Raw genomic sequence first — 26,434 nt, forward strand, 5'->3', positions numbered from 1 at the left:
ACTGTGGTGGCCCCAAGTTCAGTGGCCACTGGGGGAACTACAATCATGGGGCAGTGGCCAGGAAAAAAAAAGCTAATCAAAACCATAATGAGATACTACTTCATACCTACTAGAAATAAAACAAAACCAAAAACAGAAACAAGTATTGGTGAGGATGTGGAGAAATTACACTTGCACATTGCTAGTGGGAATGTAGGTGCAGTGGCTTTAAGAACAATTTAAAAACAATTTTAACCTCAAAAAAGTTAAAAATATAGTTTACCATCTGGCCCAGCAATTTCATTCCAATGTATGTATTCAATAAAAATGAAAATACATGTGCATATAAAAACTTATACCTGAATGTTCACAGCAGCATTATTTATAATAGCCCAAAAGTGGAAGCAACTTAAATGCCTAGCAATTGATGAATGAGTGACTAAAACATGATATATAGATTTAATTGAATACTATTTGGGAATAAAAAGAAATACATGATACAAAATGAACACCCTGAAAACATGATGCTAAGTGAAAGAAGCCAGTCACAAAAGACTACAAATTATAAGATTCCATTTATATGAAATGTTGAAAACAGGTAAATGCACAGAGATAGAAAGTAGACTGGTGGTTAGGGAGACTGGGAGGAAATGGAGAGTAATTGCTAATTCATTGTGGTGATGGCTACACAACTCAGTGAATATACTAAAAGTCATGAAATTACACACTTTGGGTAATATGTATGGTATGTGGTTCTTATACAAAAATATTGACTCTAAACTAAAATCTGTATTCTTATCATTGAAAGCAACAACAACAAAACTCACCTTGAATACCTGAGAACCAGGCTCATTGTAAGTTTTGGCGTTTTTTGCTAGGAGATCTATATCTTTGGCCATTGCATGAATACTCTTGTAGCTTCCATTCTATAGTAAACAATAAAATACAGCAGTTCCTCTTAAAGACAGTTAAGCAACATGACCTTAAAAAAAAATCTTCATGTATTTTTAAACTCTCTCCATATTCTAAGAGTTTATTGGAAAGTACATATATGAACAATACATAAAGCCATCTTCTCTTTTAGACTATTACTACTGTCCATTTACAAAGAAGTTTTTGAGATAGGTAACAAAACCAGAGCTACATTATTCTCATAAAAACAACTTATACTTTTTTAAAAAATCAGATAAGGTAAAAGTTGTTTTATTTAGCAAATATACAGTGGTTACTCTGTGCCAACCACTGTTCTAAATGTTTCATGAAAACTTAATCATTAAAGAGTACAGAGTTTGGAGTCAGACTCCCTGGATTCAAACCCTAATCCTTAAAAAAAAAAAATCCTACCTCTTCTCATTAGTTGATGACTCAGGCAAGTGACTTACCATCTCTGTTTTAGTTTTCTTATCTGTAAATAACAGTATCTTCCTCACAGAGGTGTTATAAGAATTAACTAGCTAACACATAGCAATTCTATCTATTACTGCTGAAGACACAGGAAGGGGGACACAAAAAGAGAACAAAGCATTTTCACTAACCTTACACTTTTAATGTTTGTTGTAGGTAACTGTTACTCTGAAATATCCTAAGACTATTTGGAAGCCAATAAAAATAAACAACAAACCTCTCATTGACAATATACCTTTCACAATCAAAAATGTCCATGACCAATGTGCTTTAATTTTTGTCCTGAGAGCAAAACTTACTAAAACTATAAAACACTTCAGTCAATGAAAATTTTGCTTTCCTTCCTACAGAAAAAATGCAAAAGGGATGCTATGCTGATTCCTCCAAAGCTATACTCAGTAACACCTCTAATTTGTTTATAGTATATTGCTATTAATAGTAACTCCTTATAGAAACACCTGCTTCTGTTTTCTTTAAAAGGCCTAAAAAATGACCGTACCGTGGGCCAATCTGCCCTAAACCACATATTTCTACATATGGTCACTTTCATACCTGTATCCTCTGGGCAATGGTCTTGAGATCTATAGGCTCCTTAATAATTGCATAATAGTCTGGATATTGCTGAAAAACAAAACCCGGCATGCTTAATAAGTCAAAGTATCCAGCTAATGAGAAAACAAGGAAGTACACTGATCATCTGTTAATCAATTGAGCAGCTTTTGAGATAAAGGCTAAAGACACAGTTGTACAGCATATTTTTTGTTATACTTGAAGCAGAAATCATTTGATTTTTACAAGCTTCATGAGATATCCAAGAGCATGGCTGTAGGACTTTACAGTTAGTATTTGGTCATGTAACTAATACACCACAATTTAACGTTTCTAAATTTCCTAAATCTACAGATCACACAACTTTATATTTAAGATCCCAAGATATCTATGTGGGGAAATGAAGCAGAAGGTTTCCGAAGAGTTTATTATAAGCTCTTTTTTTTTTTTTTTTTTTAATTAATTTATTTATTTTTTCAGTGGGTTTTGTCATACATTGACATGAATCAGCAATAGATTTACACGTATTCCCCATCCCGATCCCCCCTCCCCCCTCCCTCTCCACCCGATTCCTCTGGGTCTCCCCAGTGCACCAGGTTCGAGCACTTGTCTCATGCATCCCACCTGGGCTGGTGACCTGTTTCACCATAGATAATATACATGCTGTTCTTTTGAAACATCCCACCCTCACCTTCTCCCACAGAGTTTAAAAGTCTGTTCTGTACTTCTGTGTCTCTTTTTCTGTTTTGCATATAGGGTTGTCGTTACCATCTTTCTAAATTCCATATATATGTGTTAGTATGCTGTAATGTTCTTTATCTTTCTGGCTTACTTCACTCTGTATAATGGGCTCCAGTTTCATCCATCTCATTAGAACTGGTTCAAATGAATTCTTTTTAACGGCTGAGTAATATTCCATGGTGTATATGTACCACAGCTTCTTTATCCATTCATCTGCTGATGGGCATCTAGGTTGCTTCCATGTCCTGGCTATTATAAACAGTGCTGCGATGAACACTGGGGTGCACGTGTCTCTTTCAGATCTGGTTTCCTCAGTGTGTATGCCCAGGAGTGGTATTGCTGGGTCATATGGCAGTTCTATTTCCAGTTTTTTAAGAAATCTCCACACTGTTCTCCATAGCGGCTGTACTAGTTTGCATTCCCACCAACAGTGTAAGAGGGTTCCCTTTTCTCCACACCCTCTCCAGCATTTACTGCTTGTAGACTTTTGGATAGCAGCCATCCTGACTGGCGTGTAATGGCATAAGCTCTTTTAATTCAGTAATCTATAACACAATTATATCCTATTTCATATGAAATACTAAGGACCTATAAGAAGTCAGGGTGCAAAATTGTTTACTTGTTAAGTTGTGTCTGACTCTTGCGACCCCATGTACTATATAGCCCTCCAGGCTCCTCTGTTCATGGGATTTCCCAGGTAAGAATACTGGAGTGGGTTGCCATTTCCTTCTCCAGGGGATCTTCCTGACCCAATCTCTATTCCTGACTGAGCAGATTCACTTTTCACAGAGACTGTACTCTTATTTCCTTACTGTGGTAAAAAATACATAAAATTTACTATTTAACCTTTTTAAGTGTACAGTTCAGCAGCTTTAAATACATTCACATTATTGTGCAACCATCACCATCATCCATCTCCAGAACTTTTCATCTTCCCAAGCTGAAGCTTCATACCCATTCAACAATAACTCTCCACCTTCCTCTCCTTCAGCCCCTGGAAATCACAATTTTACTCTCTCTTTCTATGAATTTGGCTGTTAAGTACTTCCTAAAAAAGGTATCTTACAATATTTAGGAAGTACATACTTCCTAAAAGAAAGATCATACAGTATTTATTCTTTACAATTGGCTTATTTCACTTATCATGACGTGCTCAGGGTTCATTCCTATTGTAGCATGGGCCAAGAATTTCATTCTTTTTAAAGGCTGAATAATACTCCATTGTGTTTATATACTACATTTTATTTATCTATTCACATATCGAGGAACACCTAAGCTTTTCCCATGTTTCAGCTATTGTAAATTATACTGCTACGAACACAGTTGTACAAATCTCTCTTTAAGACCCTGATTTAATTCTTCTAGGTATATATTTAAAGCTGAATTGCTGGATCATATGATAATTCCATATGTAATTTTTAATGAACTGTCATATTGTTTTTCTTTTCTTAACATTTTAAACATATGACCGATATAACCAGGATATTTTTCTAAGCAGATTCACACTTCAGACAGCAATGTTCAGATACACTTCATTTCTAATGTCATAAATGTCCTAGTGTTGCTGATGACTAATGGGTAAACATGCACGCCACCTGTCAGTCAACAAACACTTCTTGCAAGCCTCTGACATACTGGGTTCCAACTACATGACAAAAGAAAATATGTCAGAGTCTTCATCCTTAAGAAATTCAATCCTTGTCCTTAAAGAGAAAATGCTCACAATGAGTTATAATGGAGTACTTCTAAAAGTATGTGAAGTATAGTGGAGTACTTCTGAAAGTACATCCTTATCTAGAAACACAAGAATGTGAAGGTCATAGAAATTTTTGCAGTTCCAAAAGCTAAAGTGGAACATCAGCTACATTAATTGCTCTTTGGGTGTGAAGACACATGGGGCTCTAACACTTTTAAAGGGTTCCACTGATCTAGAAAACCTCTTCCACGTTGGAGTAGAAGGATACTCATCAGGAAGAACTTAATTATCTTCCTCTCATTCTGATTCTTGAGCAGAGAATGTTTCTTCTCTTTTATAAATAAAAGGTTTAATTTAGGTGCTTATTTTATCATTTAAGAATCACGAATCTTAGAACCAACCTACAACGTGGATAAATCGTGAAGATACTAGGCTAAGTGAAATAAGCCAGACACAAACAAACAAATACTGTATGATTCCTCTTAAATGAGGTACTTCGTGTAGTCAAATTCAGAGAAGCAGAACTGTGGTTTGCAGGAACCGGCAGGAGGGAAAAGTAGGGAGTTCCTGTTTAATAAGTAGGAAGATGAAGAAGTTCTGGAAAGAGATGGTAGAGACAGCTGCACAATAATATGAATGCACTTAATGCCACTGAACTTTATACTTAAATTGGTTAAAAGGTAAATCTTAGATTATTGCATATTTTACGACCACAAAAATGAAAACCAAACAAAAAGAATTCCCAATCATAAAACCAAAAACACACACAAAAAATCCATAACCTTTTGCTGAAGTAAAATGACAGAACATATCCTATGTGCTTACTGCTGAGGCCATGAGGAAGATCTCTCAGCTACCTCTAATGCCTTCCATTACCCTTACTCTATTTACTAAGAAGTTACAGAATTTCTGAAGTACTTAAAAAAGAACAAAATCAACACTTTAATCCACTTGTCTTTAACTGTATCACTTACCACTTTAGAAGGCAGCTTCTGAAAAAGTTCACTAATGAGACGTCCTGATGGATTTGTGGCTACAACTATGGCTTCAAGAAGCTGCTCCAGGATCTCCTTCAAGTAACCTGGAGAAGACTGGGAGTACAGGGGTATGAGGAATGAGAGAAGAAAGGAATAAAAAAAATCCAAAAGTAAATGCTGATATTAAACAGCATTTTACAGCCAATTCAAAAGAGCAACTTCTAAACAATACTTATGTTAAGTACAATTTTCAAGAATACCACACTCTAGACTCACAATAAATATTCAACATACAAGACAAGTGATTAGCTGAGACTCCCCAACCACATAGCTTAGAGAAGAATCAATGTAACACTGATGAAAGCAGACTAGAATACTCATATTTAAGTCATTTACTTACTAGTTAAAATATAACACCAGAGTTAGCTTCAAAGAGGAGAATTATATCCTACAGCCAAGATTCCTCTCCTCCCAGCCCAACCAATTACTCTGGAAATGTGTTGCAAATGACAAAGGCAGCAGGGTGTATGAATGCATTCACAAAACTTATTCTCTGGATGTCTTACTATTTAAAGTTGCAGAAGAGAGATGCAATTCCTTTTACTGTTCTTTTTCCTCTTTTTAAACATGTGTGCTCATTCAGCAAGTATTTTTTCAGTCCCTACATGTCAGGCAGAGTCTAGATGTCTAAACAGGTGAACAAGGTGATAGCTTTTTGGAGCTATCATTCTACTTGAGGAAGACAGAAAGTAAACACATATACTAATACTAAACACTCATTTCGCATACAGTGATAAAAACCGAAGATCACACAACAGCGTGATATGATGATGGGAAAGGAGGAGCAGAGAGCAAACAATCTGATAAAGTGGTTAGGAAAGTCTTCTCCCAGTTTACATTAAGTGATGTTAGAATAATGCAGAAGAGATAGTCACAGGCAGAGCCCAAGGAAGCAGAAGTACGAGCAACTGCAAAATTCCAGAGGCAAGCAGACACTTGACATGTTCTAGAAACAGAAGCCAACCTAACCCACAAAAATATTCCTAACTAAGATGATTCCATCAACTTAGCAACTTTCAATCATAACACAGCCTGCATTTACATAATACGTCAATCTAACAACACTGGATGTCCTAGGATCCCTTGTAATTGGAGTGGGGCTCTCTGGCTGTGTGTCTGTTTACCCTTCCAGTTACCAACACGACTGCATAGAAAGCCTAGCTGCCACAGTGGCCATGAGAAATCACAAGCAGGGGCCCTGTCAACCTCCCAACAGCTGATCCATCACCCATTCCAGTGGCACACGTACTCCTTCCGTCACTGCGCCTTGACCGTCTTGCCCGTCTTCATCATCATCTTCGTCATCTGCTTCTCCTTTCTGAACAAACTCATTTCTTGTTCGAAGGTACAAATCCCAGAGTTTGCAAGCAGCTTTATATTCAGGAGAATCTGGCTATACATTAGCAAAGAGAAGAGGAAAAGATATCACTTAGCATTTTGTTAGAAATCAGTGACTATTTCTAAAGCATCCTGTTCCAACAGATTGGTATGCTAAGATATAACTTTGAAAACTATCACAAATTTTAAAATTCTTATAAGTAAATGATACATGGGCCTCAATTCTCTTCTGGAGAACTAAGTGTATGTTTAAAAGGCATTCTGAAATCAAATCATTTTGTTAATTCTATTTATGTCCTATCTCATTACAGAAAGACTTGAAGAAGATAAATAATTTGCTAAATTAAGGGTAATTATTACTAATACACTTTGCATGAACATTTCATGCAAAGATGGGCTCAATAAAGGACAGAAATGGTATGGACCTAACAGAAGCAGAAGATGTTAAGAAGGGGTGGCAAGAATACACAGAAGAACTGCACAAAAAAGCTCTTCACCACCCAGATAATCATGATGGTGTGATCACTCACCTAGAGCCAGACATCCTGGAATGTGAAGTCAAGTGGGCCTTAGGAAGCATCACTACAAACAAAGCTAGTGGAGGTGATAGAATTCCAGTTGAGCTATTTCAAATCCTAAAAGATGATGCTGTGAAAGTCATACACTCAATATGCCAGCAAATTTGGAAAACTCAGCAGTGGTCACAGGACTGGACAAGGTCAGTTTTCACTCCAATCCCAAAGAAAGGCAATCGCAAAGAATGTTCAAACTACCACATAATTGCACTCATCTCACACACTAGCAAAGTAATGCTCAAAATTCTCCAAGCCAGGCTTCAGCAATACGTGAACTGTGAACTTCCAGATGTTCAAGCTGGTTTTAGAAAAGGCAGAGGAACCAGAGATCAAATTGCCAACATCTGCTGGATCATAGAAAAAGCAAGAGAGTTCCACAAAAACATCTATTTCTGCTTTATTGACTATGCCAAAGCCTTTGACTGTGTGGACCACAATAAACTATGGAAAATTCTGAAAGAGATGGGAACACCAGACCACCTGATCTGCCTCCTGAGAAACCTGTATGCAGGTCAGGAAGTAAGAGTTAGAACTGGACATGGAACAGACTGGTTCCAAATAGGAAAAGGAGTACATCAAAGCTGTATACTGTCACCTTGCTTATTTAACTTATACGCAGAGTACATCATGAGAAACACTGGGCTGGATGAAGCACAAGCTGGAATCGAGACTGCCGGTGGAAATATCAATAATCTCAGACATGCAGATGACATCACCCTTATGGCAGAAAAGTGAAGAAGAACTATAGAGCCTCTTGATGAAAGTGAAAGAGGAGAGTGAAAAAGTTGGCTTAAAGCTCAACATTCAGAAAACTAAGATCATGGCATCCAGTCCTATCACTTCATGGGAAATAGATGGGCAAACAGTGGAAACAGTGGCTGACTTTATTTTTGGGGGCTCCAAAATCACTGCAGATGTAGACTGCAGCCATAAAATTGAAAGACGCCTACTCCTTAGAAGGAAAGTCGTGACCAACCTAGACAGCATGTTAAAAAGCAGAGACATTACTTTGTCAACAAAGGTCCATCTAGTCAATACTACGGTTTTTCCAGCAGTCATCGATGGATGTGAGAGTTGGACTATAAAGAAAGCTGAGCGCCGAAGAATTGATGCTTTTGAACCGTGTTGCCGGAGAAGACTCTTCAGAGTCCCTTGGACTGCAAGGAGATCCAACCAGTCCACCCTAAAGGAGATCAGTCCTGGGTGTTCATTGGAAGAACTGATGTTGAAGCTGAAACTCCATATTTTGGCCACCTGATGTGAAGAGCTGACTCATTGGAAAAGACCCTGATGTTGGAAAACATTGAAGGCAGGAGGAGAAGGGGAGGGCAGAGGATGAGATGGTTGGATGGCATCACCGACTCAAAGGACATGACTTTGGGTAAACTCCGGGAGTTGGAGATGGACAGGGATGCCTGGGGTGCTGCGGTTCATGGGGTGGCAAAGAGTTGGACACGACTGAGCGACTGAACTGAACTGATTACTAAAACACTAAGAAAGACAATTTAAAGGATAAGACCCAATTTAAGGGATACAAGTCTAAATGAGAGAAGCTAACGACTGTCTTGATTTTCATTTCTATTCTTCAACTATTTAATACCTTATTTGAATATTTTCTTTTCCTGAAGGGTAGTGGGGATAAACGAACTAAAACTTTCCAGTAACAACAATGCTGGATGCAATGTAAAATGAACAGTAAACCTTTAAAAATGCATCTATGTGCTGCCAATAAGGAATAAGCAATGTTCACAAAAGCAAGAACAGGGTAAAAGTAGGACTCTGCATAAGCAAGCAAAACACTGAAGCCAATGTTCACCTTGAGGCTACCTATAAGACAAGATGCTTATAGTTTTCAAGAGCTTTAGCTTTCAAATGTCTTTGAGGCTGCAAGGACAAGAGATAAAGGCCAGGCTCCACCATAAGCTGGGACTTCAAAGGCTATGGCTGCAGTGTAACTGGGAATTAAAAACAAGTCAGTTTTTGTGCTGCCAGGGAACAAAGACCAGCCACCTCAACCTCCACCCAGCTCAACCCATGGCACTACAGGGAGAGGAGAGGCATGAGATAAATCTCCTCTAAGAACTCTTCATCATAAGCTAGTCCTAACAAAGAGAGGCTTAAGCAACCTGAGATAAGCAACAAATCTTCTCCAGAAGAACTTCAACCTCAGCCTAAGAATCTCCACAGTCTCCAAGAAATATAAGCTCATGGTCAAAATTGATGAAACACGTAAGACTAAGAGTCACAAAAGAAAGCAAGCAGAAATGACAGCAAACACACACATGTAAGTAATTCAGATATTACATTATCTACTGTAGAATAAAAAATAAGTATGTTGAATATGTTTAAAGAAATAATAGGATTGAAGATACAAGCAATTCCCTCAAAAGAAACTACTTCCAAAATAAGGAAAATATAAACATTAAAATGTAAAAACTCAGTAGATTAGTTTAAGAGCAGATTTCAAAGAAAAACATAAGAACTAAAGATATTACCTAAAAAGCAACACTGACACAATAAAAGGGATCTACATAAAGTTAAGAGAAATGGAAACCTAAGAAAAATCTAATATAACATCCAATCAGAGTCCTACAAGGAGGAGAGAGAATGGGGCAAGGGGAATATACAAAGACATACAGCTGAAAACTTTCCAGAACTGATGAAAAACACCAACCCAAAGATTTAGAAAGATCTACAACTCCCAAATTCTATAAATAAGAAGATAATCATTATCTACACACATCACAGTGAAACTGTGGAGTATAAAGACAAAAAGATAATTAAGATAGTCAGAAAGAAAAGACAGATAACCTTCAAGAGAAGTACAGTTATACTGACAGATGACTTTTCCACAGCAATATAAGAATGAAGAATAAAGAGAGTAGTATGTTTGTGAGTAAAAATACTGACTACATAAAAATGACATTATTTTATGGGATTAAAAATTTGTCACAATAGAACTAAAATACAAAACATCAGTAGCATAAATAAAAAGATCAGTTACATTATTTTAAGTAGAAGGATGTTTAAAATACTGATTAATGTTTGACTTTGAAAACTTAATTATGCATATTAGAACTTCTTGGATAAGAACTAACATATTATTAACGGATCTGACAACTTTCAAATTATAGAAGAAATTAAAAACAAAATAAAACCAAGAAAAAATGAAGGGAAAAAAAAAAACACCCAAAACAAGGCAGAGAAACAAAAAAAGAAAAAAATTACAAAATGAGGTAAATAGAAAGTAGAAATTTAAATGATAGGAATACAGCCAATTGTAATAATTACTAAAACTAAAGAGATGAAATGCTTCAGTTAAAAGGTGAAGATCATCAACTAGATTAACAGAAATTCAATTATATGGGGCTTGCAAGAGATATACTAGTATTAAAAAGATACGAAGAGGTTGGAAGTAAGAGAATGGAAAAAATAAGGTGAACACAAAAATAAAGGTGATATTACTTTACATGTAATAATATCAGATAAAACAAAATTCAAAAAAGACAATACTAACAATAAAGAAAGCTACTACATAGTGCAAAAACAATGTACTAGGACATATAACAACTTTCAACTTGTATGCTCCTATTTGCATACTTTCAAAATATATAAAGAAAAAATCAATATGGCTAATAAGGAGAAATACACAAATCTATCATCAGTTGGATTTTAAAGCACATCATTTGGAAAATAGATAGCTCATGCAGATAAATCAGGATATAAATGATATCAGCAAGATAATTAAAAAGCTAGATCCAATGGACACATGCAGTGTACTCTACCCAATGAACAGTACTCTTGCTATATATTCACAAAATTTATAGCAACTTTATTCACTATTGTTAAATCAGAAACAAACCAAATGTACGTCAACTAAGACACAAACAAAATATGATACATATTCATATAATGGAATATTATTCAGCTATAAAGAAAAAGGAACTAAGTACTAATAAGCATTACGACAAGAATGAACTTTGAAAAAATTGTGCACAGTGAAAGAAGCTCGTCATCAAAGGCCATACAGTTCAGGATTCCACTTATATGCAAAGCCCTGAAAAGGGACGTCCATACAAAAGGAAAGTAGATTGTGGTAGCTAGGAGAGGGGGAAAAGAAGTTATGCTTGTTAATGGGCATGGTTTTCTTTTTGGTGTAATGAAAAAATTCTTGAGTTTGACAGTGGTGATGGTTGTACAACTTTCAAATATATTAAGCCCCCTCCCCAAATTCTACACTTTAAAAGAGTATGTGAATTATATCTCAAGAAAAAATATATACACACAGCATTAAGAATTAATTTAACAGTATTTTTACAGAATCTAAATGAAAAAACATTTAAAACTTTGATAAAAAGACAAATAAATGAAGATGTACCAAATTTACAGACTGGAATAATAAACATCACAATCACGTCAATTCTCCAAAACACAATCTACAGAGTCAATGCAATTCCAATACAAATTCAAACAATTTTTTGGTGCCTGTTGACTTAACACACTAATATTAAAAAGTATAAGGAAAGGGCCAAGAATAATCAAAACAGTTTCTTTTCCAGACAAGAAAATTACAAAATCAAAGAAATTAAGGTAGATATAGAATAGCCTAGTTTTAGATAAACTGGCCAGAACAAGAGGAACAGAATAAAGACCAGAAACAGACCCATAGCACTTGGAAGCAAAGCCAGCAGTAACAGCACAGACAAATGTGAAGTGAAAGGCCATTTCAAGGTGCAGCTTTTACCTGTGGGAAAAACAAATCCCTACCTCACAGGAGACACACTCAATCGCAGGTACACTAAAGGCATATATACGAAAGGTACACTACTAAACTGTTAGGAGAAAAAAATATCTTTACAATCTTTGCGGAGGAGAGATTTCTGAAATAAGACACAAAGAAGGATAAAACACAAAGTTAAAGACTAAGAAATCTGACTATATTAAAATAAAATTTTAAAAAACTTCTGTTCATCAAAAGATACCACAAAGAGTTAAAAAACAAAAAAACAAACAAAAAAAGTGAAAAAAGAGCCACACTGTGGGAGAGGATATTTGCAACACATATAACCAAAAAAGGATTAGCACTTAGAACAAAAAAATTTCTAAAAATAAACATGAAAACGACAAACCACCCAAGAGACAAAGGGGTAAAAGATTTGAGCAGACACAAGAGAAACAACAGTGGTTCATAATCATATTAATCTTCAGCTGCTTTACTAAGAAGAGAAATACAAACTCAAACTATCAAATGAAAAATCACTACTTACCTATCAGACTGATAAATACTAAAAAGCCACACAATTATCAAATTGGATATCTTCCAAATTTGATGTTTTCTTACCTTATAATAGGCCTTTGCATTGTTAAAAAGCAGCTGGAAGTCAGCAGTAAGCAGATTAACATCATCATACTCTTCCATTTTTAGTTTCTGTTGGATTTTCATCAAGTCAATGGGCTGAGAAACCACTTCATAATAGTCTGGTTGATTTCTGTCAATAATTTAATGATTTTTAAAAAGCAATAATCAAAAGCCTATAAAACATTATGTCTCAAAACTATCTGTGTAATGCCCAACACTCCTAAGTGACAGAGCACATTAGACTTACTCTCATGATCAGAACTGAGAGGGAATAACAAAAGTAAGACGAATACGCATGCCCTTTCCAAATACATATTAGTGATTAAAAAAAAAAAAACCTAAATTTATTATCTGTAATGGTCTTTTATATGCTAAATACTTAAGATTTAGGGAAACAATACTAAAACCATGCCAATGGTATCTTCTGCAAATGAAAATGACTTACCTTTTGTGGGGTTCAAAAAAACAGGCATGCTTCAAAGCATTTTATAAACTTACAAAATGGACTGTCCTTCTTCAGGTAGTGACCACAGAACTTTCTCTGCCAAGTGCTATCAAGTGCCTAGTATATATGGTGCTCTAACATCAAGTACTTAAGTTACAAAAGAAAAAGATGAGGCCCTTGGCACAAGGAGCTCACCAAAGATAAAAGAGCATAATACATGAACAAACATGACAGAACTATTTTTAAAAAAAGGCATGGGAATGATAAACACAAAATTCAGGATAATGGTTATCTCTTGGAGGGAAGAGGACATTTTAAAAGTAGTTGTAACATCTTAAGTTGGGTTTTGGTTCATGGATGTTTATCATTATTTCTTCTGGATTTTTTCAAAAGTTCCACGAGACATGTAAACCTTCTGAAAAATTATCTAAGCAACTAGTTTTTTCAATTTCCCCTCAGGGGTAAATAAAACTCATCCTAGATGTATAAGAGGGTAACAACTATGCAGAACACCATGCTTGCTAAGACTCATGTTTCAGTCATGTGTATTTAATTTTTAAAAGCTTTTTGTATTAACATAAACATTTCAAGCATAGTACAAAAAGTGTTTTTTCTGAACCATTTGAGAGTAAACTGATGAAGAATTTAGTGTGTTTCTCCTACAAAAAGGGACTGCAGGACTTCCCTGGTGGCACAGTGGATAGGAATTCGCCTGCCAATATAGGGGACACAGGTTTGATCCCTAGTCTGGGAAGATTCCACATGCCACAGAGTAACTAAGCGCGTGTGCCACAACCACTGAGCATGTGCTCTAGAGCCCACGAGCCACAACTACTGATGCCGGCGTGCTACAACCAATAATGCCCTCACACCTAGAGCCGGTGCTCCACAAAAGAAGCCTGTGACACGGCTACCGTCCCCAACCCCTTCCCTGTACGCCCATCGCTTGTCTCCCTTGCAGATTCCTACCCTTGCTCAGCCTTAACTAATGACTCTAGACTGAACTCTCCAGAAAGGAAAAGGAAGAACAAATTAGGTTTTTAAAAACCCTTATCAAGTACTTACAATTTTACTGATTTATATAATGAAGTCTGACGGGATAAAAGGAGCATTCAATCTGCTCTTCAAAGAGTGTAAGAACATAAAGGTCTCGGTGAGTGATAACAAAGGCCTAATGCCCATGATGCCAGTGGCACCAAGGGACTTTCTCAGAGCAAGCTTTAGGTCTGTGTTCACTTGATATCCGAAGATGGCTCTCTCCACCTGGCCCTGATAGGCCACAGTGGACTGTTTGCCGAGGCTGGGCCTCAGCAGACTCTCAGGTGATCATCTGTAGACAACTGGGAATCCAGTAAGGACACATAACCTAGAAAGGACACTATATCCCAGAAGCTCTGCTAGGGGGCTCCTCATAAACATTTTCAGAATTACCATACGGAAAAAAGGACCAGGGTCCCAACAGTCCACGCTACATAATTTGGTCAAAACAAGGTCCCCTCACTTTGAAAATAAAACAGCCCTGATTTTCCCCACTTAAATCAACATACAGAAAAGCAAAGAACAGTAAAAACTCGAACTTCCCTGGTGGTCCAGTGGTTAAAGAATTCACTTTGCAATGCAGGGGACATGGTTTCCATCCCTGGTTGGGGAACTAAGATCCCACATGCCACAGAGCAACTAAGCCCACAAGCCACAACTACTGAGCCAGAGCACTCTGGAGCCTGTGTGCCAAAACTGGAGAGCCTGTGCGCCTCAATGAGAGATCCCGCATGACGCAACTAAGACTTGACTCAGCCGAATAATACTAAAAATAAAGAAAAAAGAAAGAAAAGTAAAAACTGTTCTTATTCATCCTGAGTTTAAAAGCTGTAAGTATTCTCCCAGACTTCTGTGTACACGTACATACATACACACAGGATTGTGAAGTACTTGTCTTAACAGCTTTTCTCTTTCAACAATAGGTGAGGGCACCCTGCTGTAACATGGCCACAGAATAGCCAACACCTAACTAAGAGTTCAACCAGAAAAGTGAGAACCAATCTGCCTGATGTGCAAAGCCTGCTGGCTACACCTAAACCTATCTTCCCTCCTTCCCAAGATGACAGCATTCTAAGCTGCTGCCTTGGTACTTAAAGCCAAATTCTTAAGTCTCATTGCAGCTAAGTTCTGGCCAGTGCAAGAGCTGAAGTGTACCATGTCCAGGTCACTTCCTTAACATGCCTTCTTTTTCCTATGGGCTGGAAGGTCATTTTGGTGATGCACCATCTCAGGCCATGCAGTCAAGGGCAATACCCCAGGCACGGAAGATTAAAGAGACAGAGAGTATCTCAGCCCTGAATACCTCAGAGAATAGGACATGTATGTGAGAGAAAGCAATTGTTCCTGTCTCAGCCTTTGTTAATTTAGATGCCTGAGTACCAGCAGCCTAATATACTAATCAAAACAAAGTCTCAAAAAGAGATTCACAATTGTGTGGCTCTGAGTAACACTACAATACTACTTGTGAGAAGTAATAATACTTCCCACAAGCTCTTGAGAAAGCGTGCATTCCACAACAGAGGAGGGGCAGAGGTGCAGGCAGGCACAGCGCTGGGGGAAGGCAGCGGTGCTCCTAGGGTACCACATCACCGAGGCCAGGAGACAGAGCTCCAGCACCCAAGGCCTGTGTCCTCGGGCCCTCAGCTGGCAGCAGAGAAGTGGGGGGTCCTTTTCTATGAGGTACATGTGCACGGCACTCTGATGCTGCTTCTCTACATTATATACTGGATAAGAGAACAGGCTTTAGAAACAGAAAGACTTGAGTCTGAATTCCGGTTATACTTAGTAGTCTGAGAACTTGTACAAGTTATCACTTCTAAATTGCTATAGCAATACTGCACATGTTTAAACAAGCAATAAATACAGGCTTTTACTATGATATACTAACTGACAACTTTTAAAAGACTGTTATTGATGAAGTAACTGAAATCTGGAGACAGTTTCCTCATTAGATAAAAAAGCTTTCTTTTCTGGCATGACTAACTTACAGAGCTCTCCTCATTCAGGATGATGACACTACCATCCTTGGGGGCTCTGCTCTCAGAAGTGAGAGGTGGCCTTCAGCTCAGCCTAGAGCTTATTGGCTACACACTGCGACATCAACATTCATGAATGGATCTAAATCTTTAACTAACTTATTGTATTCATTTCCTTTTGTTGCTACAGCAAATAAACCACAAAACTAATGGCTTAAAGCAACGCAAATCTCTCATCTTACAGAAATCCAAAAATGGGTCTCACTGAGTCAAAAGGCAAGGTGTTCACGTTCTTTTCAGAGTTTCTTAAGAATTCATTGCCTTGCCTTTTCCAGCTTCTGGAGGCCATGTGCATTCTTTGGCTTATAGCCCCGTTCCTCCAAGTACAAAGCCATGAGCACCACATCGTCACACCTCTCTGTGACTGACTCCTCTGCTTCCCTCGTTCCTGTTTAAAGATCCCTGTGATTACACTGGGACCATCTGGATAATCCAGGATAACTTCTCCAACTCAAAGTGAGTTGACTAACAAACTTAATTTCTCTTTGCCATGTAATCCTACATATTCACAGAGTCCAGGGACTACTAGACAGACATTTTGGGGGGTCATTATTCTATCTATCACACTCAGGTATGTTTTCAGAACAAATAACTTCAAATGTCAGAGTCTGAGAAGAACAGTGATATTATTTTGACAGCAAGAGACGAAGGAGGCTCTAGTGAGGGAGAGTAACAGCTCCACAGGGAGGTGTGTGCCAGGTGCATACTGGGAACAGCAACTTGTTTTTGCTCCACTGGACGACAGAAGTCAAGCCCAAAAGTTAGGGAGAAAAGAGAGAAAGCGAGGTGAAAATAATCACTGTGGGCCTCTGAATATTGTAAAAAACTGATCCCTTTTAACTATGATAAATACAACTTTGCTGCTATTCTAAAGGCTATTAAATAATTTTTTAAAATGTTTTCCACTCTCAAGGAACTAGATAAAGAACAAACTAAACCCAAAGCTACAAGGAAGGAAATAATGCATAAAGTAGAGATAACCATCGAGAATAGGAAAAAAACCAACAAAGTTGAGTCGGTTTTTTAAAAAGATCAATTGAACTGACAAACCCTTAGCTAATTAAGAAAAAAAGATTAAAATAAAATCAGAAATGAAAGAGGGAACATTACAACCAATGCCACAAAAATAAAAAGATTTATAAGAGATTAGTGTGAACAACTGTACACCAATAAACTGGATATCTTAAAAGTAAGGGATAAATTCCTAGAAACATACAACCAACCAAAACAATATGAAGAAACAGAAAACCTGAATAGACATATAACCATTATAGAGATTGAATCAGTAATCAAAAACCTCTTGGCCTAGGAGAAAAATTCTAGAAATGCCCTACACCTAATGGCTTCACTGTTGAATTTCACCAGACATTTTTCTTGAGAAGAACAATTCTTCTCAAACTTTTCCAAAGGGGAGGGAAAATTTATTTATTCTGTGAAGCTAGTAATGCTCTGATACCAAAGCCAGAAAAAGACACTACAAGAAAATTACAGACCAACATCCCTTATGAACGTGGTGTTGATGCAAATATTTTCGACAAAATACTAGTGAAATGAATTCAGCAGCATGTTGAAAGGATCATACACCATGACCAAGTGGGATTTAATCCTGCATTGCAAGGATGATTCAACTTATGAAAATTGATAAAAGTAATGAGTCATATTAACAGAATGAAGGAAAATAACCACATGATCATCTCAACTAATGCAAAAAAAGCATTTCATAAATGCTTTCATGATATAAACTCTCAAAAAGTAGGTATAGATGGAAACTATACTACTTCAACAAAATAAAGGCCATATATGAACAGCCTATAGCTAATATGATACTTAAAAGGAAAGACAAAGATGCTTTCTCTCACCACTTCTTTTCAATATAGTACTGGAAAACTTAGCCAGAGCAATTCAGCAACAAAAAGAAATAAAAGGCATCTAAATTAGGAAGAAGTAAACCATCTCTGTTTACAGATGATCTCAAATGCAGAATACTCTAAAGATCCCACACAAAAAAACTTTAAGAGTAAACGAATTCAGCAAAGTTTTAACATACAAAAGCAACACACACACAAATCAGTTACATTTCTATACAGCAACAGTGAACAATCCAAAATGGAGACTAAAGAGTAAACCTGACCAACAAGATAACAGACCTAAACACTAAAAACTGCACATTTCTATAAGAAATTAAATACACAGATAAATGGAAAGATGGGCTTCCCTGGTGGCTCAGCAGTAAAGAATCCTCCTGCCAATGCAGGTGTGGGTTCAATCCCTGAGTAGGAAAGATCCCCTGGAGAAAGAAATGGCAACTTACTCCAGTATTCTTGCCTGGAAAATCCCATGGACAGAGGAGGCTGGCAGGCTACACAGTCCATAAGGTCGCAAGAGTATGTCACAACCTAGCAACTAAACAACAACAACAAAACGGAAAGACAGCCCATGTTCGTGTATTGGAAAACTTAATGTTGTATACCAATACTATGCACAGAACCAATGGAAAACCAAACAAAATTCTAACAGCATTTTTTGCGGAAACAAAAAAAACCCATCCTGAGAAAGAAGAAAAAAGCTAAAAGACCATACTAATCAGGGTTCTCTAGAGAATGAGAACCACTAGGAGTTACACACACACACACACACACACACACAGACAGAAAGAGAGAGAAAAAAAGAGAATAAGTATAGGAACTGGTGATTAGAGGCCAAGAAGTCCCAGGATCTGCCAGCTGGAAACCAGGAAAGCCAGTGGTATAATTCAGACTGAAAGCCCAAGAACCAGGTAGTCTGATGTCCAAGGACAGAACGATGTCTCAGTTCAAACAGAGAATGTATACTCACCCCTTCTCTACCCTTTTGTTCCATCCAAACCCTCAGGGGACCGGAAGATACCCAGCTCCATATGGTGAAGGCCTTTTTTACTCAGTCTAACTATTCATATGCTAATCTCTTCAAGAGACATCCTCACAGACACACCCAGAAGTAATATTTTACCACCTATCTGGGCATCCCTTAACCCAGTCAAGTTGACACAAAAAATTAAGAATCACAGAGGACTCACACCTTCTGATTTAAACTTACTACAATACTACAAGTGTCAGTGAGAATGTGGAGAAACTGTAACTCTTGTACATGGTTGGCAGGAATATAAAATGGTGCTATAATTATGGAAAACAATATGATGATGCCTAAAAAAAGTAAAAATAGAATTACTATAAGATCCTACTATCTCACCCCTGGGTATATACTTAAAAGAACTGAAAGCAGTATCTCCAAGAGGTATTTATTTTTGCAGTCACCTTCACTGCAGCATAATTCACAACAGCCAAGAAGAGGAAGCAACCCAAGTGTTTAACCAATGAACGGATTTTAAAAATGTGGTATATGTATTCAATGGAATATTATTCAGTCTTGAAAAGGAAGGAAATCCTGTCACGTAGTTTAACATGGATAAATCTTGAGGACATTACAGGTGAAACAAATCAATTACAAAAGACAGATACTGTATGATTCCACTTAGATGAGATACCTAAAGCAGTCAAATTCAAAGAAATAGAAAGTGCAATGGTGATCGCTAGGGGCTGGAGATGGGGGAGGGGGGAAATGGGGAGTTATTTAATGGGCATAGAGTTTCAATTCTGCAACATGAAAAAGCTATGGATATCTGCTATGTAACAACATAAAGACGCTTAACACCTGTGGAACTGTACATTTAAAAATGATTAAGATTGCAAATTTCATATTGTATTTTTTTTTACAATTCAAAACTTTGGTTTTAATTGTAAAAAAATTTTTTTTAATATGCTTCTCGATATCTTGACAGCTGAAAACTAAAATCTGGATCCCAGTATCACTTAAGCAAATCCTTCCAAAAGAAAACTCAAAACTAAACACTTTCAACATGGACCTGGACCGAACTCCTCCCACTCACCTTCGTTTTGGTGCCCTAATAAAGAGCTCACAGAGCAGCCTGCCCTGCTCATCCTTATAGTCGCGGATGGTGTTGTAGAGTTCATGGCACACAGCAATCTACACATGGAAAAAGAGCAAAATCACCAGAAAAATGATCAGAAAGTCACTAGGCATTAGGATTATAAAAAAAAAAAAAGCCAGGATAAAGGATGAATCCCCAAATTCCCACATGGAAACCCAAATCTGAAACATGCTAACATTATCTCTCCTTATTTAAGATCATTTAAATGATTAAATCTTTCATCAGAATATGGTACTAATGATTTTTCTTTTCTTTGAAACCAAATCAGTTCATATTACCCTTGCTTAAAAAGCATCCAACAGAGGGGCTTCTCAGCAGCCAGAGAATACAATCTGAACTCCTAACACCGCCCACAGAGTACGCAGGGTAAACTCCGGCTGGGCAGCCTCTGCCAGTTTCCTTCTCCCTCTTGACCCTCTCTGCAATCACAACACATCAAACCCACTCCTAAGCCAGCTCTTCGGTCTGGAACATTCTCCCCCAGTGCTCTGCAGGGCTGGTGCCTTCTGATCACAAAGAAACCTTTCCTGAAGATATGGCCAAAACAGCCCGGATCATCCAAACTTTTCTTCCTAGCACTCATCACTAACTGAGGCTACTTTATTATTTATGTGCTCATCTGTCTACATTCTGCTTCCCCAACACTAGCCTCTAAGTTTCATGTGAAAAACTAGCTCACCTTACACATGGTTATATTCCAACCACCACAACAGAGCTTGGCACAGGACAAGCACACAGTTACTCGAGTGACTATATGACAAAAGAATATTCTTTACTACTTCATAGTATTAAATTATATTAGTACTGTAAGGCTTTTGGCTAAGTATTTTTATGAAAGAAGGATTAAGAAGATCAAGCCAGAGGAAAAAGAAGCTGAGAGGCCTTGCATCTTAACAGTTTATCATTACAGGAAGGGTAGGGAATTGTGCAGAAGGCAGAAACTGTGATTCAAGTTACTTACAGGGTCTACAGTTGGAAGACTGGAAAGTCTCCTCCTTTTCCTGCTTGGGCCTGGTGTAGACACAGAATGGTGCCCATCATCAAAGTCCCCACTGACACTACTGGAAGGGGAGGTAGCTCTTCTTCTCTTGGAACCCATGGAATCCAACTTCTTCTATAAGAAAGAATTAGCCATGTTCTTAAATTGAAATTTATGCTCTGCCACCAAGCCCTCAGCTGGCCACCTGCTACCAAGCTTCAGATATTTTCACTGTTGCAAAGAAGCTTAACTATGCTTTTTCAATGCAAGTCCTAGACCTTGCTTTAGCCCCTTCACTTATCAGAATGCTACACTTTCCACTGGATGGGACAAATTCAGCAAAAGTATACTCATCTGTATTTACCAATTTTGAATGACAACCACTCCTGGCCCCCAATTTACCCTGGAATGGAGTTTGAAAACCCACATAAAACAGTACACCCACACATAATGGTGTGCTGGTGTACTGCCTCAGGGACAGAGACCCTAAGGAGGTCACCTCTGGAGTGAGCAGCCTCATCTGTTTTCCCCAGGGTTCCTTACGATTATGACCACTTTCTAGGAGGGCCAGGATGTGTGTGTGTGTGGGGAGACTTGCAGAAGCAGACCCTGTGGCAAAAGAGTAGGGGGATAGAGGATTAATCTTCTAGCATTTCAGATGTACCCTAAAATTAACACACTGAAAATGAATTTTCTCCATTCATTAAAGAAAGCTTCACAAGACGTAACCCAGAAAACACTCAACTTGCCATACCTATGCTAACTAAAGTAGCAAAACTCCATTTGGAAATTTTTCTGTCAGTGCAGACTAACCTTTTCAGTTCTATGAGGTATTCTATCCCCATGAGCTCACAGCTTTACATTTCAGTAGAAGATCTGGAGGAATACCTCAAAAATGAGATTTTAGGTCCTCCTTGGCCTCCCAGAAACATGTAAATATTTGCTCTAGTTTTAGGCAGGCTGCTAAGTAATCTTTACACAACTTTACAAAATATATATATATATATACATATACATTTATTTGACTATAACATAAGAAATGCAACCATTGAAATGACCTGCTATATCCAGAGGGAAAGGATATATACCTGAGAAAGTCCTACAATGCTTATACAATTTAACAACAGTATCAAATAGGATACTGTGATTTCTTTCTCTAAAGAAAAAAGAAAAAACTGATCCTAGGGTCTCTTACCAACATTCAATTTCAGGAAACAGACACCAGCAGCTGAAAGAATGGGTTGCCAGTAATATGGAGAGGAAAACTAGGGATTTGCAGGAACAAAGCAAAGCAACAAAATAAAATTTCTGGTAGCCAAACTAACAAACAAAAGAAGTCTCCAATCTCTTCCCCTGAACCAGAGCCCACATGGTGTTTAAAAACTGAGCTTAATATCATGAGGTTCCTTCCTCTAGGACTTAGTTTGTTATAATGTATTAGTTTGCAATTGGCTGCAACTGGCTAAGGCTTCAAAGGACTTAGGCCAAGGCCAGCCAAGTTTTGTTGATTTTTATTTGTTTTATAAAAGGCTGATAAACTGGCCTCAGTTGAGTAAGACGCAGAAACTAAGGACCAAGCTTTTATAAACAATCTATGACAAGGACTCAAGTGAATCTGATGAATATAAGGTGGGACTCTATGAAAAGGATAACAAAACTTAAGAAAGGTAGAAGGGAAAAGCCAAAGAAGGACAGAAAAGGGAAAGGATGTAGATGATCAGTAATTTACCAGCTTTACCAGAGCACAACCAGCTCCTCGAAAAGCCAGTCTCCTCATTATGTCTGAAGGCCAAGTGAAGCCAGTGGGAGAAGGCAGGGCTTTAGAAGTGCTGATTCAATGTTAATGTATTCAAAACTGAAAGAGAAGAACAAGGCAGAGAAGGGGGAAATAAAAAGAAGGGTCAAAAGGAGTAAAAATGATTACGAATAGACAGAAAACATTCAAGCAGAACTGCTAAAGAAAGATAAGAGAACTGGAGAAAATAAGTCTATCAGTTCTCCTGCACCAACCAAACTGCTGCAAAGGCTCAGGCACTAACAGTATCTGACATTCCTTCCATTTTAACACCAAATGCTTTTCACATGCTTAAAGATGTCTCACTGAGGTTCCCCTTTACTCACATGGAATGACTGTCAATTCCAGGAACGAAGCATGCCTGCCCAACTGCCCCCTAGTCAATAAGAGCAGAGTTCAATCACAGAGCTGGGATGGAGCATGAACACATGTGAAAGGCTCACAAGCGACACCAACTGTTAGCAAGCTGGAACAAACCAAGAACGGCTTATGGTGAGCAGTCTGGTAAACTCCTCCCCGCCAAAAAAGTCCAGAGAGACACATTTCTTTCCAAAAATCCTATCAGCATTGAAAAGATACTACACACAATTTTAGAAACGTTGTTGTTTTTTTAAAAAAAAAAAATGCTTTCAACCAATTGGCAGGTCAAAATTACTTTTATTTTTTTTTTAAGTATCAGCTTTTCCCCCCCCCCCCCATTTACTTTTATTAGTTGGAGGCTAATTGCTTTACAATATCGTAGTGGTTTTTGCCATACATTGACATGAATCAGCCATGGATTTACATGTGTTCCCCTTCCCGATCCCCAAAATTACTTTTATAAATAACTCACTGAAAATCAAATAAAAAATGTAAATCACTGGGGGGGGGGGGGGCGTGGTGTATGACTCTCTGCGACCCCATGGACCACAGCCCGCCAGGCTCCTCTGTCCATGGGATTTCCCAGGCAAGAATACTGGATGGGCTGCCATTTCCTTCTCTATGTGTCTATCAGTTCAGTTCAGTCGCTCAGTCATGTCCAACTCTTTGCGATCCCATGGACTGCAGCACCCCAGGCTTCCCTGTCCATCACCAATTCCCAGAGCTTATTCAAACTCATGTCCATCGAGTCGGTGATGCCAAATCCAACCATCTCATCCTCTGTCGTCCCCTTCTCTTCCCACCTTCAATCTTTCCCAGCATCAGGGTCTTTTCTAGTGACTCAGTTCTCCGCATCAGGTGGCCAAAGTATTCGAGTTTCAGCTTCAGCCTCAGTCCTTCCAAAGAATGTTCAGGACTGATTATAGTCTAGACCATATACTGCCCAAAATTACTCCAATCATTAATTTACTTTGATAACAACAAAAAGATTCAACTTAAGTATAATTTTCAAATATTTTGTCATTCAAAGAATACATTTTAACATGGACTTTGAAAGTCTGGCAAGAAAAGCAACGTGGCCAGGTGGGTGGGAGGAGAAACAAGACCTGAGCTCAGAAGTGAAGACTAATAAGAGACACAAGTCTTCCTTCTTTAATGATCTGTTTGATTTTGGGTCATAACCTATCAGATCTGTTTCTTCATTTCTAAAATGAAAACAGTAGTGTATGTATCAGGGCTCAGTGGTAAAGAATTCACCTGCCGATGCAAGAGCTGCAGGTTTAATTCCTGGGTCAGAATCCCCTACAGAAGGAAATGGCAACCCACTTCAGTATTCTTGCCAGGATAATCCCATGGACAGGAGAACCTGGCAGGCTACAGACCATGGGGTCGCAAAGAGTCAGACATGACTGAGTGAGCACACATGCAAAGTGTACATATCTCCCTTGGACTGTTTTGACAATGAATGTACATGAAATCACTTTGAAATGTCACAAGGGAAGCCCCTGAAATATCAAAGTGCAACAAAAATGTTAAATTAAAACTTAACTCTAAATTAGCCTCCAACTAATAAAAATAAATGGAAAAAAAAAAAACTTAACTCTAGGATTTCATTCTCCCTTGTGCACAGGAGAAGCAATTTATCCGTTTTTGTCGCCTGACTTATAGCACAGTTTCAGTGATCAACTAATTTATTTAACAAATGTAGTAAAAGCGCACTTAAGAGAAATATTTAAAAAAAAGTTTGTGTAGTTGAAAAGGCCTGTGAGCATCCATTCAGCAATTATTTTTCTATAAAGAGAAAAGGAATAGATTCTGAAGCTTAGTTACAAGTTTTTAAATGGCATTGATTACAGTCACATGTCCAAAATCTAACAACCAATGATAAATTACAGTGGACAGTAAAGAATAACTTTACAATGTGCAACTGGGAAAAAATTACTCAGTATAGCCAAATGGTGTATTCTGACAGTTTATAGACTTTTACTACTCTCCTGTATTTCCAGTGATTCTTAGTGCCGTAATTTATCTTTAACACAATAATCTTGGGAAAAAATCACTTATAATGCTGTGTGTGTTAGTCATTCAGTCGTGTGCGACTCTTTGCGACCCCATGGGCTGTAGCCTGCCAGGCTCCTCTGTGCATGGAATTCTCCAGGCAAGACTACTGGAGTGGGTTGCCATTCCCTTCTCCAGGAGATCTTCCCAATCCAGGGATCCAACCCAGCTGGTCTCCTATATTGTGGGCAGATAGCGTTCTCAGCTTTCAGTATTTGTTCTATGCCTGGCTGCTTTTCTTAAAAACTGAAGTGTGAACGAACTATATGTATTATGTTGCAGCCTGTGTTTGCCTTAGAGAATATTTCTGAGTCAACATTCTCGCACATGATGTTGGAAGCCTTGAGACTAGTCTATCACACAGATACAGCAATGTACTAATCTTAGGGGTTTGGGTAGAACATTAATACTTTAGGTATTTCAGACACTTCCAAAGCCCAAGAGGTCAAAAACCCTTCTATTTACCCACACAGATCTGTTACTGATTTGACATATTTTTCAAAAAATAACCTCCAATTTTTAGACATAAAATATGGGAAATCTGTTAACAAGTGATAAAGCAGAAGTTATACTGCTCTTTGCTTATGAATTGTACTTGGGAAAAGAGTCACTACTAAATGGAAAAAAATAACTAGAAATCACTGAGGAGGGATAATTTACTGGAAAACTAGTAGTAATGTTTTATTCCAACATATGTTCCTAAAATCGTAGTAATAATTTCTATATCCACTATACCGTGGATTTGTCATTTGTTTTTCAGGATTCCTTCTTAATTTTTGCCTGTATTTCTTCACCCTTAAGTCACCAATATCTAACCTATAATGACGAAACTATGCTTCTTTTCAGTAAAAAAATTTTGTTGAGATGGAAAATATTAAAAACCAGAAATGTACACAATTTTAAAACCGCGATTCTTTGTGGTGTTGCACGGAAGAAATTATATCTGCCCTCCATGATAAATACAACTCCCATTGATTAAAAAAACACAGTCCGAACAGTCATCCGGAAAACACTAAAAAAAAGAAATTTACTAGGAGAGTTTGTGTCTGAACCGCCA

At 37.8% G+C, this 26,434-nt stretch overlaps 1 protein-coding gene across 40 annotated transcripts in view; it reads right to left on the reverse strand.

Moving 5' to 3' along the window:
- Positions 1-26,434, reverse strand: part of PBRM1 (polybromo 1) — a 106,294-nt gene that overhangs the window by 79,310 nt on the left and 550 nt on the right. For 13 of the 40 annotated variants that reach the window (XM_043442512.1, XM_043442510.1, XM_043442496.1 and 10 more), the window contains exons 2-10: positions 23,286-23,425; positions 22,894-23,019; positions 21,147-21,299; positions 20,123-20,220; positions 12,661-12,808; positions 6,656-6,799; positions 5,344-5,460; positions 1,936-2,004; positions 807-905 (exon numbers count right to left, since the gene is read on the reverse strand). In XM_043442512.1, the coding sequence (XP_043298447.1) occupies positions 807-905; positions 1,936-2,004; positions 5,344-5,460; positions 6,656-6,799; positions 12,661-12,808; positions 20,123-20,220; positions 21,147-21,299; positions 22,894-22,941 (876 nt within the window). In that variant the 5' untranslated portion in view covers positions 22,942-23,019; positions 23,286-23,425. Of the gene's footprint in view, positions 1-806; positions 906-1,935; positions 2,005-5,343; positions 5,461-6,655; positions 6,800-12,660; positions 12,809-20,122; positions 20,221-21,146; positions 21,300-22,893; positions 23,020-23,285; positions 23,428-26,434 lie in introns of those variants that run through there. The other 27 variants (XM_043442501.1, XM_043442521.1, XM_043442507.1 and 24 more) reach the window with 11 other exon arrangements.

This window comes from Cervus canadensis, chromosome 22 (assembly GCF_019320065.1).
Source record: "Cervus canadensis isolate Bull #8, Minnesota chromosome 22, ASM1932006v1, whole genome shotgun sequence".
NCBI lineage: Eukaryota > Metazoa > Chordata > Mammalia > Artiodactyla > Cervidae > Cervus > Cervus canadensis.